We start from the raw sequence: 19,715 nt of genomic DNA, 5'->3' as shown, positions 1-19,715 counted from the left end.
TTTTGATCATACAGTGATAACTTAGCTAATTTAAAGCTAAGGCACACACCTAAGGCTGATTGGCTCAGTATTATGCAAGATAAGCTGTTTACATAGACAAATATGTTACACACACTCACTTATACACACACAATGACTCACAGTGACTACTTCCTTTGGCGAAGATAAAGAAGACATTAGGCGTATGTTGGACATAGTAACATTGCTGCATATGTCCTTCATTTTCTAGACTGAGCTGTTTTTTCTTTTATACACTCAGTGCTGCAGACATTCTTTTTAACTTCCCCACACAATGTAGAAAACCCTTCATATTTGCCTTGGTGTAGAACTGTGTGTTTGTGCCTCGGTTTCTGTAAGGCGCTTCAAGGAGCAAGCACTCAGAAACACACGTACACATTTGTCAGACTCCTCTTCCACTGCAATGCCCGATGTGTGCACAGCACATTGTTCAGTCCATGGTTTGAAGTATTCTCTGGAGGGAAGAGTGGGTTTTATTTGATACTCAGCAGCAGTCAATATTGGCAACTGAGTAGACCCTTTGAATGACTTTATTTCAGGAGCATTTTCAGTTTTTGAATTCAGAAAGCTTTGTATTACAACTACATTTTATAAAACTGCCGTAAGTCTAATAAACTTTGGTGGTAAGTATCTGAAATAATTCATTCTAAGCATAACATTTGCTGTTTTTATTTGCTTGAATCACTTTTTTACTCGTAATTTGAAGCAACAGTACATCATGTTTTAATGTATATAGTACACTCTGTAGAGTGGTATATTAGAGAATATTCTAATTTATTCTGTATATTCTATAATGTGAGATACTCCTCGGAATATAGGTCTTAGAGCATGTGTGTGTATATATATATATGTTTTTATTCTAAAATGATAAATGTCTATCTTTATTTTTTTTGTATTTTAAATGTTTTAAGTTTTTTGTAATTCTTGTAGATTGACTGTCAAAATGCTGTTGTGACAAAGTCATTTTTCATCTTGGGAGAAATAAAGTACGATTGTCTGTCTGTCTATCTAAAAACTTTTAGTTCAAACCTTTTTAATACCATATGAAATGAGATCGGGAAGGAGACACTTCTGATTTGTATGCAGCAGTGTTGTGCACCCTGAGGTAGTCTTGCAGAAAATCAAACTTTGCGATTAATAGTGTTCTAAATGAAAATATTTCACTGTTTCAAAGTGTAAAAATAAGGGTATTATAACTCCCCTCCCTCATACAGATTCGTTGGAAGTACATGATTGTGGACGAGGGTCACCGAATGAAGAACCACCACTGTAAGCTGACCCAGGTGTTGAACACTCACTATGTGGCCCCGCGCCGCCTCCTCCTCACCGGCACCCCCCTGCAGAACAAGCTGCCCGAGCTGTGGGCCCTGCTCAACTTCCTGCTGCCCACCATCTTCAAGAGCTGCAACACCTTCGAGCAGTGGTTCAACGCCCCATTCGCCATGACAGGAGAGAGGGTACGTACGACACAATACTGCCTGCTTTCTTAACTCTGTTCCATTTGCTGTAAGATTAACATCTGAAGGTGGACGTGGGTCATATAGATTTTCTGCAAATGCACTCATTTCGTATGTCTGGGGTTTATTCCAAGTACAAGACTCACATATCACAAAGTTTAATTGTTGTTTTAATTTTATGTATGCAGTGCACCACGACACCTAGTCAAATTCCTCGTAAGTGTAAACCTACCGGGTAATAAACCTGTTTCTGATTCTGAAAGCAAACTAGTCAATTCTAGATTTTTTACAAGATTTGATCCTTTATCAGGATATTGATTCGTGATTTTTAAAACTATTTTGTGTTTCACAAGACAACACTTAAACTCTTGGCTAAAGATCTATAGGGAATTGAACCGTACACTGCTTTGTGACAGTATTAAATCTGTGTTCATATTTTATACAACTGTATTTAAGTTATATGTGCCTGAGCCATGCATCTTATCTGTACATCCCTCTAACCCTGCACCTTTCTTTGTAAATCATTATTTCATATTTGTACATTTATTTCATATTCATATAAAAGTGTCTGTATCTTTCCTCACAATTGCAACAACTGTAATATTGTAAGCAATATGTGCATATATTTTAACCTCATGCAAACTGCATTTCGGTGTACTATGCCAATAAAGTTGAATCTAATCTAATTAAATCTAAAAAAATACGTAATTTCCCATCAGGAAAGCAGCTTGCACAGGTTAAAAAATATGTTCTGCCTCCCTGGGAGTACTTAGCCTTATTGCCTATAAAACATGGGTTGTATAATACCTGTACTAAACATCAATGGGTACATCTTTTGAAAGCTTTTTTATTTAGTAAATCAAGACTTACCAGGTGAGACTAGATAAGACAGGACTCAATACATTGTGTGACATGACAAAAAGAACAAGGCAAAAAAAAGGTGTTTTATGAGTCTATTTGTGACCCGCTCTATCGAAATCAGTCGGAAGTCGCAACGGCTCATTTGAAAATAAACGTGGATTTGCGTACAACTATTTTTCCGGGGTTTGGGTGTTTTGTTTGATTTTAAACAAACAAAGTCTTGGCTTTCCGAATCTGAAACTTTTATTTCCAAAATCACACTTGTAAAGGGAAGATGACAGCTCTCACTCGCACTCTGCTGTTCTGCAGCGCCACTTCCCCTCCCTCCGCTGAAATTATGAATGTAAGCGTATAGTAATCATAGATAACACGGCAGGGTCCGTTACAGTTTGTTTTCATCTGATTTAAATTAAACAAAGTCTTGGCTTTCAGAATATTAAACTTGTTTCGGCAAATTCAGATGATAAATACAACTTTGAAGCTTGTGACGGCATAAATACAAGCGGAGAACGGAGTAACTTAACGTCACAGCAAGCATAACAACAGCCGGTGTTTCTCGTGAGTGTTTTCCCCGGGAAACAAACACAATACACACAAATGCAAAATTACACGTCTACACACACACACACACACGTCTACACACACACGCACTCACGAGCTTCCCCCAGACCAGTAATCCAAACGAAAATATCTTCCCCCCGTTGTATTTTGATCATATGCTAATAATCAATCAGATCCATGGATTCCAGAGAAGAGGAAACTTTGAAGGCCTTTTTCTCAAAATGATGACTCGGTGATGGTCATTATATAATGTGACATATTTAGCTTAATATTTGGAGAACAAAAACAATCCTGATATCATTAGAAAGCTAGGAATCTCCTCTTTCCAGCAGTGTATACAACTCAAAATGTGTCTTCGGGTCAATGCGACTGATTTCGATAGAGCAGGTCACATATTGTGAATATGGAGCAGAACCAAAAAAGTTAGTGAGAAACAATTGTGATGTGTTCTTTGTATATCAGGTTATCCTGGGGTTTTAATGTAGTGTTAATGTGATTCTGAATCCTGCTGTCCAGTTTATAAAACACAACATGCTGTAATGTTCTGTCACTTTTCATCCTGTCTTCTCTAGGTCGACCTAAATGAGGAGGAGACCATCCTGATTATCCGGCGTTTGCACAAGGTGCTCCGCCCCTTCCTGCTTCGCAGACTGAAGAAAGAGGTGGAGTCCCAGCTGCCAGAGAAGGTGAGATTACAGTTTAATGTAATTTGATCTAATATTACATACGACCTGCCAAATGGTTAAATCCGTACCACAAGAGTGTCATTGATATTGATATTTTGAACGAAATCCTGCTTCCGTATTTGTCCACTGGCGGCCCTGCTTTCTTAATACAAGAAGCAAATGATTCGTGCTCAAACTGCTTCAGTCAACCTAACATTCATTCATATTAAAATAGTGTGTCTGTATTTGTCTGGCATTACATTAATGCACATTTACCCATCCAACGCTATTCGGCTGCCTTTGTTTTCCTGTAATTCTAGACAATTCATATCCATCTGAATAATGGTTAAAACAGTAAACCTTCTCACATACTCTGGGCTGCACTTCGGTGGTCTGTCAGCCCAGGGTGGTTATGGTGTATGACGCACGCAATTTGAGCCACAAGGACCATAGGGGACCCTTCGTTACACTGTTTGCCCTAATTGCTTTCATATAGATAGTTTATTGTAGGTAAGCTGTGCTGTTTTCCAGAAGCATCTTAAAGGGAAAATTGACCCAAAAAAATTAATATTCTTCTCCTACCAGTAGCACTGCAAATCTAAAGTTGAAGAGTTGAAGGCACTCAGCTTGTGCTTCTGTCGCCAAAACTACGTTCTAACAGAAATATAAATGTATTTTTAGAAATCATGACCCCGTTACTTATCCTCAAATGATGTAATATTTAAGTTATATTATTGACGGACCTTGTTGGAAGCAGTTTCATGCAGGAACTTCTCAATTCCAAATGAATTTGTGTGATACTTTGTTAAAGGTCACATGTCATGCTTTTCCGGTTATTACCCGTCCCCTTGTGTGTTATGAAGGTTTTTCTGCATGTAAACGGTGTGCAGAGTCAACACCCTCAAAGTACACCCTGTAGCGAGTAAAACTCTAACACAAAACTCCCCAAAACGCCTCGTTGGTGAAACGTCATCATCCATTTGATTCTTCCGGGTACGAGATTACGTAAACACGTACCCGGAACTAAATGGACCAATCCGTGGAGCCGTTACGTTACGTCCGTGGAGCCGTTACGTCCGTGGAGCCGTTACGTTAAGCCCCCGCTGATTGGTCCAAATTGACCAATCCACGGACTTCCTCACACACTCAGTGCATGCAGCTCTGCTGATCTCTCCTCCCTGGCTGCAGGCTGATAACAGACAGTTGGGATCGCGGCGAAATTCTCTCTGCAGACCCATTCTCACATCGTTTATCAACCTTTTTCTTACTCAATATCAAGCCACACTTATTGTTTTTACTTCGGCTGTGACTTTGTGTGTGCTCAGGGTGAGTTTCGCTGAGTTTCGCTGTGTATCGCTAAACAAGGAAACAACACCTCCACGGAGCTCAGCGCGATTCACAACGTCCCGACCAATCAGAGCACACTGTGCTCACAGGGAGTGTGGGGGCTGGAGCTATTGGAGCCACAACGAGCCGTTAAAGGCAGAGAGTGAAATTCAGTGAATACACGTAGTTTACAGAGATGCTGTTTGAGAAACCAATGTGAGTTTGGAAAATTGCACAATATAAATCTATTCTAGTAGACCTCAACAATGGAATTATGATCAGTGGAAATGGCCATGACATGTCTCCTTAAAACAAACCTGTAAGAGCGCTGTTGGAGGCAGTCTGCAATCTAAGAATTGTATTGGCAAAGACTGCTCCACTGAGCGTATGACATTAAGAACTTCACTTGAACTTAAAGAACTGAACTTTGAGCAGCAGCAAAACCAATCAAAGTGTACTTTTTTTAAAGAGAATTATAAAGGGCAGAGAATTGGACAGACATACACAAAGTTACTTATAAAAGTATCCAGCATAGCTGACGTTAAGAAGAACTACATCAATTACTGTTGGAAAATAGAACCAGTTTCTTAAAAAAACCTTTAAATAATTGAATAGTCTAACAATTTAAATGAAATTAATTTGACCTTTAGAGGTCGTACCAGTTGTAAATGTATATAATGTGCCTTTTTTTCTTGTTTTCAATTACTTCCAAACATCTTTGCCACTGAGAAGGCACCACTGTTTCACTGAAGCATTCTTTATTATTGTCATTCAACACAGGTGGAGTATGTCGTCAAATGTGACATGTCTGCCATACAGAAGGTTTTGTACCGCCACATGCAGAGAGGCATCCTCCTCACTGACGGCTCAGAGAAAGACAAGAAGGTAAATATGCACAGAACCCCCCCCGGCTTCACAGCATGTCTGCGCTTTGTTTAATATAGTGTATGACATGCTGTTTCAAACTGAGCAGCATGGCTTAGAGATCGTCCTGCTGTTTGACTCCAGAGGATAAAGGGTATATTTCAGAATGTGAATTCCTTCATTCATCCCGCAGCGGGAACATTTACGTCATTACAGCAGCAAAGGTGGAAAGAAAAAGAGTATATTTGTATACTGCTCACATGAACAAATAACCAAAAACCAATAAGTACACCATGGTAAAAAACTGTATTACCTGCAAGATATTTCTCTGAGGTTCTTCAGTAATATTAAAGATACGTTAAACTGATTTAATGCAGAAATGAGTCCTTAAATCAAGAAATGAGTTAGCATTTCACCACTTGTTTTGAAGTCAATTATTTTTGCTTGTTTTTGATTAAATCCATAGATTAATGTCCATGTTTTTATTCCATAAAAGACATCAGTAGATACCCCACTCCTGAATGTCCAAAGCCTCTGTGTGTCCTCAAAAATGGCGGTTGCTACCATGTGACTAAATGAGACAACTAAACATAATCCCTCCGACCATTAGCTGTCTTTAGCTTAGAGGTGGTGACGTTAGTTAAAGACATCATGTGACCACGGTGTAGGTTGTTTATAGCCTATCGTTAGCTTTTGACTTCTAGTAATTGTATTTACTCTTTAGCAAATCATAAACGTTTTGTTAATATTTGGAGAGTATCCTGCTGAACTAAACATCTACGTATATTAAACGTGTTTCCCAGAGATCTTACGTGCAACAGCACTCCAAGATCCAATGGAGGGAGGGAGGGAGGGAGGGAGGGAGCCCTTGTGACGCATTCTGCACCTCTCTATGAAACGACAACATGAAAGCTATGCGACAATGTGAAAGAAGTAGCAGAATCACTAGCTCCCCTCGACTTTGAAGAGCTTTACATTTTCATGTTATTTTTTAGCTGTCAACCCCCAACACATTTGGTGAACTCTTACCAATCTCATATTTCAGTTTTACCGCTGCAGGCAGCTGTTATTTCCAGTTTAAACTCACATCAAGATAAATATCATTGTTTTGATCTGGCGTTTCATTTATTTTATTTGTTTCAATTGTCCCAAGGGCAAAGGAGGGTCAAAGACCCTGATGAACACCATCATGCAGCTGAAGAAAATCTGCAACCATCCCTACATCTTCCAGCACATTGAGGTGAGTGTTAAAAGCCTGTGAATACTAACAGTGGAAAATATGACACTGGGTTCCACTTGTGCATGTCTCTATCATTTACATATTCTAATTGTCAGCTAATTGCATGTTCATTACCTTCAAAGATATTTTGGTTTCATTTTTCAAGGAATATTTGTCATATTAATCCAAATGGCTTCCGGTAAACATTTTTTTCTGGGATGTTGTCACGAAAGTTTTATTTTCTGATATCATTGTATTTTAGTTTGATATTTGCTGGGCTATAATTTAAGTTCTACATACGAAAACAATTGTAAATATACAGATTTAATTCGACTAAAAGTCGGTCTGAATGTATAGAGTCCTGTCTCTTTCTTTTCAAACAGCTCAGATAATAGTTCGGAAGGTTATCTTTTGGTCAGCTACATTTAAATATGTAATATTGTTACCCTTATTTAAACTAGTTAATATTCTCTGTTGTAGGAGTCTTTTTCGGAGCACTTGGGCTTTCCAAATGGCGTCATCAGTGGGTAAGTTGTACAAAAAAACACCCTCCTTGAAAACCACATTGTAATATTTTCTGAGTTAAAGTCTTTGAACATAAACCTGGGAAGAGGTCAGCTAAGCGTTGAAAGCGAATATTAATCACACTAGTCAGAGTGGAGGCTGACTGAGTTTCATAGAGAGGCAGTTTGACGAGGCGATGTGCGAGAGAGGAAGGGAATTGACCTGAGATTCAGGAAAACACGATAAAATGTTAACAGGGCAGGGAAAAGGTGCTTCCCGGCTGAGCACAGCCTCCAACAATTGGTTTTAAAGTATGTTGCTAAAACTTTACTCTAACATACCATATGAAACATTTATGGGCACAATAAAACATTTGACATTTTGAAAAACACTAAGTGTTTATTATCCTACAGTATTAGTTACAAATATATATGTTCTCCCACTAAACTGAATTTAACTTTATTGTCTATTATCTTTTTTTAAAACCAGCCTTTACTTCTGGGTGCCCATAAAAAGGATTGATAATTGGGGATTAATACAAAAGTAAACTCTTATATTTGCTTAGAGAATAGTTTCTTATGAACCAGTTATTAAATGTTTATATACTGCTAATAAATGCTAACAGGGGAGTACATATCGTTGGTGGTATCAGGTAAACACAGCCTCTGCGGTGCCTTAAGTTCAAACAATAGCATACAGACAACAAACAGACTTATATGGACATATATATATATATATATATATATATTAGGGCTGTCAAACGATTACAATTTTTAATCAGATTAATCACAGCTTAAAAATTAATTAATCATGATTAATCACCATTCGAAGTATGTCCAAAATATGCCATTTATTTATGTATATTGTTGTGGGAATGGAAAGATAAATGAAAGAAGGCGGATATATCAATTTAACATACAGTAGGCCTATCTATGTTTATTATAACATTTTTCCGCATGTTAAAATGAAAGACAACCCACACACCTATCAATCATCAAACCGTGGGGTCTTAATTCATTACGTGTTGATTTCTATCAACGGGGAAGTACTTCAGGAAAGTCGACAGGGGGGGGGGGGGCGGCTAGTGGAGTACTTCGTGACCACAGAGTGTGAACGTTGTGATCAGCTGTTTTAGCGCAGTTCTCCAGTGAAGGGGGGAGTCTCCCTCCGCAGCCGGTTGGCGTAGTTTTGGCACAGTTCCGTTGTACAGACCGACGTTAACAGCAGCCTGTCTGTGCACACGGAGACCGACTCTGTCGTCCGGTGATCTAACCGCCTTCTGGAAAAGCTTCACAAGTACGTCGGTACGCAAATGCGCTTTGTGACACAAGTGACGGTACGCATTTCAGATTACGCACATAACCTGCGTACCAGTTATGTGCACCCCTGGACCAGAGCCATATTATTACTATTATATGGCTCTGCCCTGTAGCCTACTACAGCAAGAGTATTCTCCGTCGGGACTTCCTGCAACAACACCACGCCGTTATCAAAGATGTTCTAATGAGAAGACGATCACTACGTGACAAAAGTTTTCAAAACCGTGGCTACTGAAATCAATCATACTAACTGCTGTCTGTGCAATTTACTCCGCGCGAGTTGGCAGACTTTATTTTGCTTACTTTAACATCATTTTTCATGGTGGGGCTAAGCCATTTCTTGGTATGGGTGCAGCCTACCCCAGCCATACCCTGGCGCTGCCATTGGTGGCACGTATGGGGCGGGCCATTCTGCACATGCGTTAAATGCGTTAAATATTTTAACGCAATTAATTCAAAAAATTAATTACCGCCGTTAACGCGATAATTTTGACAGCACTAATATATATATATTAGGGCTGTCAAACGATTACAAATTTTAATCAGATTAATCACAGCTTAACAATTAATTAATCAGATTAATCACCATTCGAACTATGTCCAAAATATGCCATTTATTTATGTATATTGTTGGGAATGGAAAGATAAATGAAAGAAGGCGGATATATCCATTTAACATACAGTATCTATGTTTACTATAAAAATGTTCTGCGTGTCAAAATAAAAGACAGCCCACACACCTATCAATCATCAAACCGTGGGGTCTTAATTCATTACGTGTTGATTTATATCAACGGGGGAGTACTTCAGGACAGTCGGGGGCAGGGGGGCTAGTGGAGTACTTCGTGACCACAGAGTGTGAACGTTGTGATCAGCTGTTTTAGCGCAGTTCTCCAGTGAAGGGGGGGGGGGTCTCCCTCCGCTGCCGGTTGGCGTAATTTTGGCACAATTGCGTTGTACAGACCGACGTTAACAGCAGCCCTGTCTGTGCACACGGAGACCGACTCTGTCGTCCGGTGATCTAACCGCCTTCTGGAAAAGCTTCACAAGTACGTCGGTACGCAAATGCGCTTTGAGACACAAGTGACGGTACGCATTTCAGATTACGCACATAACCTGTGTACCAGTTATGTGCACCCCTGGCTGTACTACAGCAAAAGTATGCTCCGTCGGGACTTCCTGCAACAACACCACGCCGTTATCAAAGATGTTCTATTGAGAAGACGATCACTACGTGACAAAAGTTTTCAAAACCGTGGCTACTAGGGGTGTAACGGTACACGTACCGAAATTATTCGGTACGGGCCCTTCGGTTCGGTACACATGTGTACCGAAGTGTACCGAACGAATATAACGTTAAACGTAAAAAATTGAGAACGTGAACAACTTCTTGGAAGTAATCTGAGGTGCTGCGTCGCAGCATTCAGAGTAATTTGCTCCCATTGGGCTCATCGCGTCATAGAGCGAGCAAGTCATTTCATTGGATGAGAGGGCATGCTATGAGAGCTGGTCAGAGGGATGCGTTCAAATTTAGTCGGTAATTTGAGGAACTGTCGAAAATTAATGGCGAACGCAGATAAAGTTGAGCTCGAAAATCCTCCAGCATCATTGAAGTCTCCGGTTTGGGAACATTTTGGTTTCGCAGTTACGTACAAGGATGACGGACAAAGACAGGTGGACCAAACCAAAGCTGTTTGTCGGCATTGTTCAACTAAAATTGGTTACGCGGCTGGCAATACATCAAACTTGCACACTCTTGAAAAGGCATCACCCGAACGTGAATATCACCGGTACCAAAAGAAAAAAGACTGAAGTGCAAACCCAACTCCCGCTAGCATTTAGCCTCCACCACTCGCAAAAACTTCAGACCGAGCCAAAGCTAAATATCCTTATGTTGCCATGTTAGCAAAGCGCTACCTGGCTGTATCTGCTACCTCTGTCCCTAGCGAGAGGGTTTTCTCCACAGCAGGAGACATTGCTAGTGCCAGCAGATCTGCCCTTTCAGCAGCCATGTGGACAAGTTCATCTTTCTTTAAACAACATGAAAATACAATGACAAGCAAGTCCTAATGTCAAACTGGCTGCTTAGGTACTAGTACAGTACAGTTCAGATACAGATTATTTCAGTTCATCGAAATGCTGCACCTTAATGTTCATTTGATTATATTTTGTATTTATTTGAGTGAATATTCACAGTTTAATAATAATTAAAAACCCAAAACTAATAGTTTATGTTTTGTGAGTACTTGTACATTAAAGTTCAAATACAGATTATTTCAGTTCATCGAAATGCTGCACCTTAATGTTTATTTTATTATATTTTGTATTTATTTGAGTGAATATATTATTCACAGTTTAATAATAATAAAAAAAAATATATATATATATATGTTTTGTTTTGTGAAAAAAAATTCTGCCGAACCGAACCGTGACCAAAAAACCGAGGTACGTACCGAACCGAAATGTTTGTGAACCGTTACACCCCTAGTGGCTACTGAAATCAATCTTACTAACTGCTGTCGGTGCAATTTAGTTTGCTTACTTTAACATCATTTTTCATGGTAGGGCTAAAACATTTCTTGGTATGGGTGTAGCCTACCCCGGCCATACCCTGGCGCTGCCACTGGTGGCACGCATGGGGCGGGCCATTCTGCACATGCGTTAAATGCGTTAAATATTTTAACGCAATTAATTCAAAAAATTAATTACCGCCGTTAATGCGATAATTTTGACAGCACTAATATATATATATATATATCTGAACATTCTGTCGAAAAGAAGCTGTTTACAGAAATGCAGTTTTATATTTTCATGTGTTTCTTTCTAAACAACATGCACACAGTCACAACCAACAGGTCTGACATTTATTCACAACATTGTGTGCAGCGGCATAGTCAACGTTTTTTATCTTTGACTTTGTTTGAAGCTCAGTGAAGCGTACAGTGGTTTCCCATCTGATAAGAGTATGCAATCAAAGTTTAAATGTGAAAAAGCCAGTGTGTCAGGTGTCTATGCAGTATTTACTGGTACTTGGCAGCAGATTTAAATTATTCATATAAATGTTTTTTCCAATTTCACCTCTCTGGTTGCTGTGGAACCAGAGAGAATTGGAAAAAACATTACATTCAAAAAACATTACATTCAATTGACAATGGAAAAGTAATGCGTAACACGACAGGCTATGAATAATTTATAGGTAAAACAAACAAAGCATCATTGCTTTGATATAACCCAAAACAAACCGATGTGATGACAGGACCAACACACCTCAGCACCACAGCACAGAACCATTCAAAACAAGTGAATTACATTGATTTTAAGCATTAAAATATATTTTTTCACCTCAATCCATTTAATTGTTTGATTCATCTTAGTATGTCTGAAATAGTGCAGTTATGCCTCAGTTAACCTTTTTGGCCATTTGGTTGCAATCCTTAGTCCAACTTCTCCGTCTTGCGAATTAGCATTTTCACAAACACACTTTAAAACCCACACTTTCAAATTTAATTCGACAGAAGGTCAAGTGTGGGGGGGCAAAAACGGGGTCAGCCAAAAGGATAAATAGGTATTTTTTGGACAGATCTATGGACAGAGAGAGTGACCTATTGAGCTTCAACTAAAAATCAAGTTATATAAAACATTTTGTGGCTCTATGAGCTTTATGGACTCTGAAAAATGACTTGAGGCAAAGTCATTAATTCTGAAGACAAGTTTGAAAAAATATCAAGTTGTGGAGTTAGAGAGAAGTGAGCTACTACTAACTGTTGGTGGTCAAATTGAATAGTGGGAATTAAAGCCGCCAGTGTTTGATTAGGAAGAAGGCATAAAATAAAGAATTGAAATGCTTTTTTAAAAGCTAAACTTATCTGTATCTGTGTTGGAATAGTTATTTTGAGAATGTTAGCATGTTGTGAGCATTTAACTCAATCACTGTCACAGCGATAAGAAAATCAGCACCCGAATGCACACTGAAACAAAGAGGCAGCTATGAAAGTACGGAGAAAAAAAGCAAGCTTTATGAAATGAAAGCTGGTAGAAAAACACAAAACAAACACCGAACGAGAAGGCAAGGTAGAAAAAAAAGAAATGTAGCAAAACAAAAACGAGGAACAAACGGGAAGACTTGGACAACACTAGAGGGTACACAAAGAAAATCCAGAATAACAGGACAGGAAACCAGGAACTGTGACGGGCTGAACCACATCAGGGAAACGTTGATACCGAACTGACAGGGAACACTAGGGAAAACGGACGTATACACACACAAGACTAATCACAAAGACAAGACACAGCTGGAGGAGGCAGGAAAAAACCCAAGGGCAGCAGGTGATCTCCATCAGACAATCACACACAGGTGGAGAGAATCACCACAAAACTATTACAAAGGCAAAAAAAGAAAGCCTAAAGCACAATTACATTTTAAACTATAACAAGAAACATTAAACACAAAAACCAAGATCAAAGCTTGCATGGAATAACACCAATGTCACAGAAACATATCAAAGAGGTTGCCAAACAAAAAAACAAAAAAGAACTTCAGGGCATTATTGGCCAATTGATACAGCTGTCAAAATAGATGCCATACTTTATAACCAATACAGGCGTAATGATGACTCGTGTGACATGTTTTACCAGTCTATGGTTTTACCTCATTACCCCCATCCAGGCTGGAACTGTATCGAGCTTCGGGGAAGTTTGAGCTCCTTGATCGCATCCTGCCCAAACTGCTTGCCACCAACCACAGAGTGCTGCTGTTCTGCCAAATGACCACTCTCATGACCATCATGGAGGACTACTTCAGCTACCGCAACTTCCAGTATTTACGTCTCGACGGTAAGCTCTCACCTCTACTTATGTTTCTAAACTCTGTGATCATCAAATCTACAATGTATAAATATCAATAATAGGTATTAGAAATGTCCTGACATGTTGTCCTGACACCAATTAATCCATACATATCAGCCAAAACAGAAGGTTATAAAGGTGGGCGTTTTGCAAACTGTTTCAGGGGAGGCTCATTCAATCGAAGTGAACAAATATGATATAAGTTATGAAAAGAAGACCAAATAAAAAGGCTTGAAGGTGTGTCTTATTTGGTAGAAATTCCTATTTCGAGTAGTTTTGGGTAATTTTACAGTTTTTCCCCCCACTTTCCTAGAATATATTAAGCTACATATAATCCAAAACAGAAGGTTTAAAGGTCCCCTAATATACTCTTTTTCAACAATGTACACTGAACAAAAATATAAACGCAATACTTTTGTTTTTGCTTCCATTTTTCATGAGATGAACTCAAAGATCTAAAACATTTTCTATATACACAAAATAACCATTTCTCTCAAATATTGTTCACAAATCTGAAAAAATCTGTGATAGTGAGCACTTCTCCTTTGCCGAGATAATCCATCCCACCTCACAGGTGTGGCATATCAAGATGCTGATTAGACAGCATGATTATTGCACAGGTGTGCCTTAGGCTGGCCACAATAAAAGGCCACTCTGAAACGTGCAGTTTTGCTTTATTGGGGGGGTCCGAAAACCAGGCAGTATCTGGTGTGAGGGTTAGGGTTAGGGTAATGTTGTGAATCGAGTGGCCCATGGTGGTGGTGGGGTTATGGTATGGGCAGGCGTATGTAATGGACGACGAACACAGGCCACTCGATTCACAACATTACCCTAACCCTAACCCTACCCCTCACACCAGATACTGCCTGGTTTTCGGACCCCCCCAATAAAGCAAAAATGCACGTTTCAGAGTGGCCTTTTATTGTGGCCAGCCTAAGGCACACCTGTGCAATAATCATGCTGTCTAATCAGCATCTTCATATGCCACACCTGTGAGGTGGGATGGATTATCTCGGCAAAGGAGAAGTGCTCACTATCACAGATTTGTGAACAATATTTGAGAGAAATGGTTATTTTGTGTATATAGAAAATGTTTTAGATCTTTGAGTTCATCTCATGAAAAATGGGAGCAAAAACAAAAGTGTTGCGTTTATATTTTTGTTCAGTGTATTATAGGTCTCAGATATATAAAAAACATGTCTCTGAAGTGTTTGCCTCGAAATACCAAACAGATCATGCATTGTAGCATCCCATAAACCCCTCTGTTTCTGCCCTGTTTCAAAAGTGCTGATTCTGTGTTTGTAGCTTTAAATGCAAACGAGCCGCCGCTGGCTACGCGCCTCTGTGAAGTGTTTGGTTTAAAATACCACAATGGTGCTCTAGGCGGAGATTCAGGTGATAAGGTGGGGGGGGTTACCTTGGTTGGTTATTGGCTAATGGTTGCACAAGCCAAAAAAACCTTGTGACATCACAAAGTGGCCAAAATCGGATCAGCTAGGTTTCGGACAGGTTTTATGTTGATGGATCAGGACAAAAAGTGAGAGAAGCTTTTTTCCTGAAACTTTCAGAATCTCTTAACACAGAGGGGACACATGTTTATGTAAAAAAGACAGGAAAAAAGATTTTGCATAATAGGTGCCCTTTAAAGGTGGACGCTTCGCAAACAGTTTCAGGGGAGGCTCATTCAATCAAAGTGAAAAAATATGACATAAGTTATCAAAAGAAGACGAAATAGAAAGGAAGGTGTGTCTTATTAGGTAGAAGTTCCTATTTCGAGTAGTTTTAGGTAATTTTACTGTTTCTCCACCCATTTTCCTAGAGTATGATACTGTAAGCTAACAAATGCTTTAGGGCAAACCTCTTTTATGTATCAGTGTTGGAAAGCAAAATCCAATGGTTCCTCTCCTGCGGTCTACTGAGTATTGTCCCCCTCAGCCTTCTTTTGTCTGGTTCAAGTGTTCTCTGCATGCCTTGGGTCTGTTCTCAAAGATCATTTGTAAAGAAAGAAACAGCTCTACTGAGTTCTGTTTCTGCAGTTCAAACAAAGTGAGACCTCTTCTCTGGGGCACACCGATTTCATAAGAAGCTTTCTAGTCAAGTCAATTTGATTTACACAGCCCAGTCTCACACATTTGCCTCAAGGGGCTTTACTGTACTTTAAGGGGTTCTCTCCTTAGAGACCCTCATTTTGAGTAGGTAACCTCTTAGCAGGACTTAAGTGGAAGAAACCTGAGAAAGAGCCGAGTCAGATACATATTTATTCATTATGGTAGGTAAACATAGTTATGGGCCTTGGAATTGGCAGATACCTTATAGGACTAGAATCATGGTTAAGACCCTATACCTTTTCTATATACAGTCTATGCCCTAAACACAATTTGGATGATCTTTATGAACTTTAGGATATATTTGCAATAGATGAAATTCATAAAAAGCCAAGGATATGCTCCTCTGAAAACTGTTAAATTATGAATCATGTAGTCTATTATTGCTTACAATTTCAGTGAAAGTAAGGATGATGAGGGTTTATCATCTGGGTCGACAACACAAATGATCTTTACCATAATGCATCATCACACAACAGACAAATACTAGAGAATTAAAAAGCTCTTTCCAACTTCCAAAGACAAACATGATCATTATCTGAGATTAAGTCCGATCTTGTGTTAGTACTTTACTTCTTTGTTCCCTTTATGTATTTGGTGTGTTAAAAAGATTAATTCCTCATTTGTAATTCAAATGTACGCGGACTAAAATAATAATACGCAATATTCTCACCTTTAAAAAAACACCTCAAACACCATCTGTTCACTCAGGCCTTCGGCCTCAACTAAATTATAGTCACTTATTCCTGCTATTGCTCTGTATGTCTATTATTACCTTTTGTTTTGTTACTTCTCACTGTAAAGCGTCCTTGGGTTTCGTGAAAGGCGCTATATAAATTTAAATTATTATTATTATTATTAAGATTCTCATCACATTATGTTTGCTGAGAATAATACCCCACACTTTGCATTTTAAACAACAGGCAATACTTTAAGCCACTAAGTCTGGACTCAGAGACCCGAGTTCCCTGAGGAGATTCATTTTTGTGCAGTTTTTGAAACATAACTAAATGTGCAATTTCCCCTTGACTGCTGTGTGCGAGTGACGATTGAGGCATTTGTCTTCGCAGTTAAAAGAAGCACATTATGGCAAACAATAAGAGCTTGTCTCGTACTTGTATGGTCTTAAGTTTGAAGGGAGCAGGGACCTGTTCCAAAGGAATCTGTGATGAACATGCAGCCTCACACATCTTTGCAGCAACTCACAGTTTAGAATGTCATGTGTGATTGGTGAATTCATTCTGGATTTTGAAAGAAAGTAAAAGGCGCTCAGCAGAGACTGGCTGGGAATGAAACACAGCCTGTCAGTGCCTTCAGGCTCACTAGGCTGATGTGATTAACTAGAAAAGTGCATCAGCATCTTTTCTTTGCAGGCAGCAAAGAAAAAACCGATTGTTGCACAGCTGTCCGAGTGGCTGGTCTCAGACGATCTTGGGGGTGTGCAATAATCATGCTGTCTAATCAGCATCTTGATATGCCACACCTGTGAGGTGGGATGGATTATCTCGGCAAAGGAGAAGTGCTCACTATCACAGATTTTTTCAGATTTGTGAACAATATTGAGAGAAATGGTTATTTTGTATATAGAAAATGTTTTAGATCTTTGAGTTTATCTCATGAAAAATGGGAGCAAAAACAAAAGTGTTGCATTTATATTTTTGTTCAGTGTAAATACTGTAAAAGTAGCTAAACACTCAATCCACAGAAAAAAGTTCACAGCACGTATTTTGAAACTGCGCATTTTAACAATATGTCCAAACTTCTTGGTGTTACAGATATGTTGAATCAGACATAATGAGAAAAATAATATATTTTGGACATTAAGGCATGTAAAGGTGTTATAGTATAACCTAAAGAAAATTAGCATATTACTGTATGTTACCTTTAACATAAACATGTCTAGTCATTCTACTTGACATGAAATGTTTCAATTGATTTATTCAGTATCATTTTGGTCCAACCAAATAATGAATTACTGTATTAGAAGGAATCATTTGGTGATCAGAATTAACACTATCTACTCAGCACTTAGAAATCAACTTAGAAATAGACTTGTGGACTGTGAACATTCTAAGTTAGCATAATTTAATCAGACATCAAAACCATGAACCCTCTGTAATACATTGCCACATGCCCCTACAGACACATCTGAATCAGTTGAATTCATCAGACATGAGGCAGGGTATCGGGTGACATTTTGATTTTAAGTTTGCTTTGACACTTTTTTTCACACTTAAAAAACCTATGGTTGGCATTTCAGGAAGCACCAAGGCTGACGACCGCGCAATGCTGCTGACGAAATTTAATGAGCAAGGATCTCAGTACTTCATCTTCTTGCTCAGCACCAGAGCCGGGGGCCTCGGCCTCAACCTGCAGGCCGCCGACACCGTGGTCATCTTCGACAGCGACTGGAATCCACACCAGGTACGTCCCTCAGTTTAACACACTGTACAAATAGTGTGTTATAATAATGTGCTCATGGTGTGAACTTTTGACTACAGGATGTATGTTCCTTTTTTTTACATTTTCTTTATTTTTTAACTTCTTTTAGTTGCAAGCCATTTTACATTTTACTTTTTTTTTTATTCAAACATAACAAATATTACAAATCACGCATACAGACATACGAACATGAAGAGACAGAAACACAACAACAATAACAGCTGTGCGTAGCAGAGAACCACCGGGGTTACATTACAAATAGAGTTTTTAGTTTAAGTCTGATCTATACGGTTTTACAAACTCAATCCATACCTGTCAAATGTGTCTGTCTTGAGTCTCAGAGTAGATGTTCATTCTTCCATAACAAAAATCTTGTGAATCACATTAAATCAGTCTACTAGAGTAGGTGGTACTTGGCTTAACCATTTTTTCGTTATGACTTTTCTTACTGGCGACTAGCATTATTTTAAACATGTACACTTTAGAGAATGTAGTGGTAGTTCCAAAGCAGATTTAAAGGTGTACCTACTGACCAGAGGTGGGAAGTAATGGAGTACAAATACTTCGTTACTGTACTTAAGTACATTTTTCTGGTATCAGTACTTTACTCCACTACTAATGTTTCTGACGACTTTTTACTTTTACTTCTTACATTTTAAACACAAATACCTGTACTTTCTACTTCTTACATTTTCAAAACAGGTTTGTTACTTTAGTTTTAATCTGTGTTTGGTGCTGTGATCATTATTATTATTTAGAGTCATTGCGTGCCTATTGATTTTAACACGATCCCTGTATCCATAATTTCCTGGTCTTCTCTAAAGAAGAGGGACCAATGAAAACGTTGTCATTTTGCCGTTGTTCAGCATCAAAACATTCATTAGCTCACAATGACATTATTGTTCTATTAATATAAAGTGAGGTCAGTTACTCTTTAAAACAGCTGGTAGTTATGGGTACTTTTTACTTAAAGGTGGGGTAGGTAAGTTTGAGAAACCGGCTCGAGATACACTTTGTGTTATATTCCATGGAATGCTCTTAACATCCCGATAGCAATGAATATCTGAAGTGCTTTGACAAAAAATCCATAAAAAAATGTCATCTGTGGAAGCCGTAGCGCTGTAAAAAGCACGACCAATCATCTGAGCCGGCCCGGCTAAACGGATTGGATGGCCTACCTGCCTGTCAGCCTTCCATCTGTGCACACACTTATCTCGTGCCCTCATTGGTCATGTGCGCATTCGTGTGCGTTGGAGGAGGGGCTCTGTAAGGAAGTGGCAGATTTTTTCCGGCTGTGTATTTTCAAATTCTAGCGCACTCGAGCTGGTTTCTCCAAAATTACCTACCCCACCTTTAAGTACATTTCGAAGCCCATACTTCTTTACTTTTACTTGAGTAAAGAAGTTTAGTCAGTACTTCTACTTTTACCAGGGTATTTTTAAACACGAGTATCTGTACTTCTACTTTAGTAAAGGATGTGTGTACTTTTGCCATCTCTGCTACTGACAGTGTTTTAGGTTGATACGACT

At 39.0% G+C, this 19,715-nt stretch overlaps 1 protein-coding gene across 1 annotated transcript in view; it reads left to right on the top strand.

The window, feature by feature from the left end:
- The window catches only part of smarca2 (SWI/SNF related BAF chromatin remodeling complex subunit ATPase 2), an 82,858-nt gene that overhangs the window by 38,273 nt on the left and 24,870 nt on the right, over window positions 1–19,715 (top strand). The window contains exons 19-25 of the mRNA XM_034091700.1: window positions 1,233–1,475; window positions 3,470–3,583; window positions 5,669–5,773; window positions 6,906–6,992; window positions 7,452–7,498; window positions 13,461–13,627; window positions 18,005–18,168. Coding sequence (XP_033947591.1) covers window positions 1,233–1,475; window positions 3,470–3,583; window positions 5,669–5,773; window positions 6,906–6,992; window positions 7,452–7,498; window positions 13,461–13,627; window positions 18,005–18,168 — 927 coding nt within the window. The remainder of the gene's footprint in view (window positions 1–1,232; window positions 1,476–3,469; window positions 3,584–5,668; window positions 5,774–6,905; window positions 6,993–7,451; window positions 7,499–13,460; window positions 13,628–18,004; window positions 18,169–19,715) is intronic.

Source organism: Pseudochaenichthys georgianus, chromosome 9 (assembly GCF_902827115.2).
Source record: "Pseudochaenichthys georgianus chromosome 9, fPseGeo1.2, whole genome shotgun sequence".
Lineage (NCBI taxonomy): Eukaryota > Metazoa > Chordata > Actinopteri > Perciformes > Channichthyidae > Pseudochaenichthys > Pseudochaenichthys georgianus.
The sequence above is the reverse complement of the archived record's forward strand: the minus strand, read 5'-3'. Positions and strand labels throughout refer to the sequence as shown.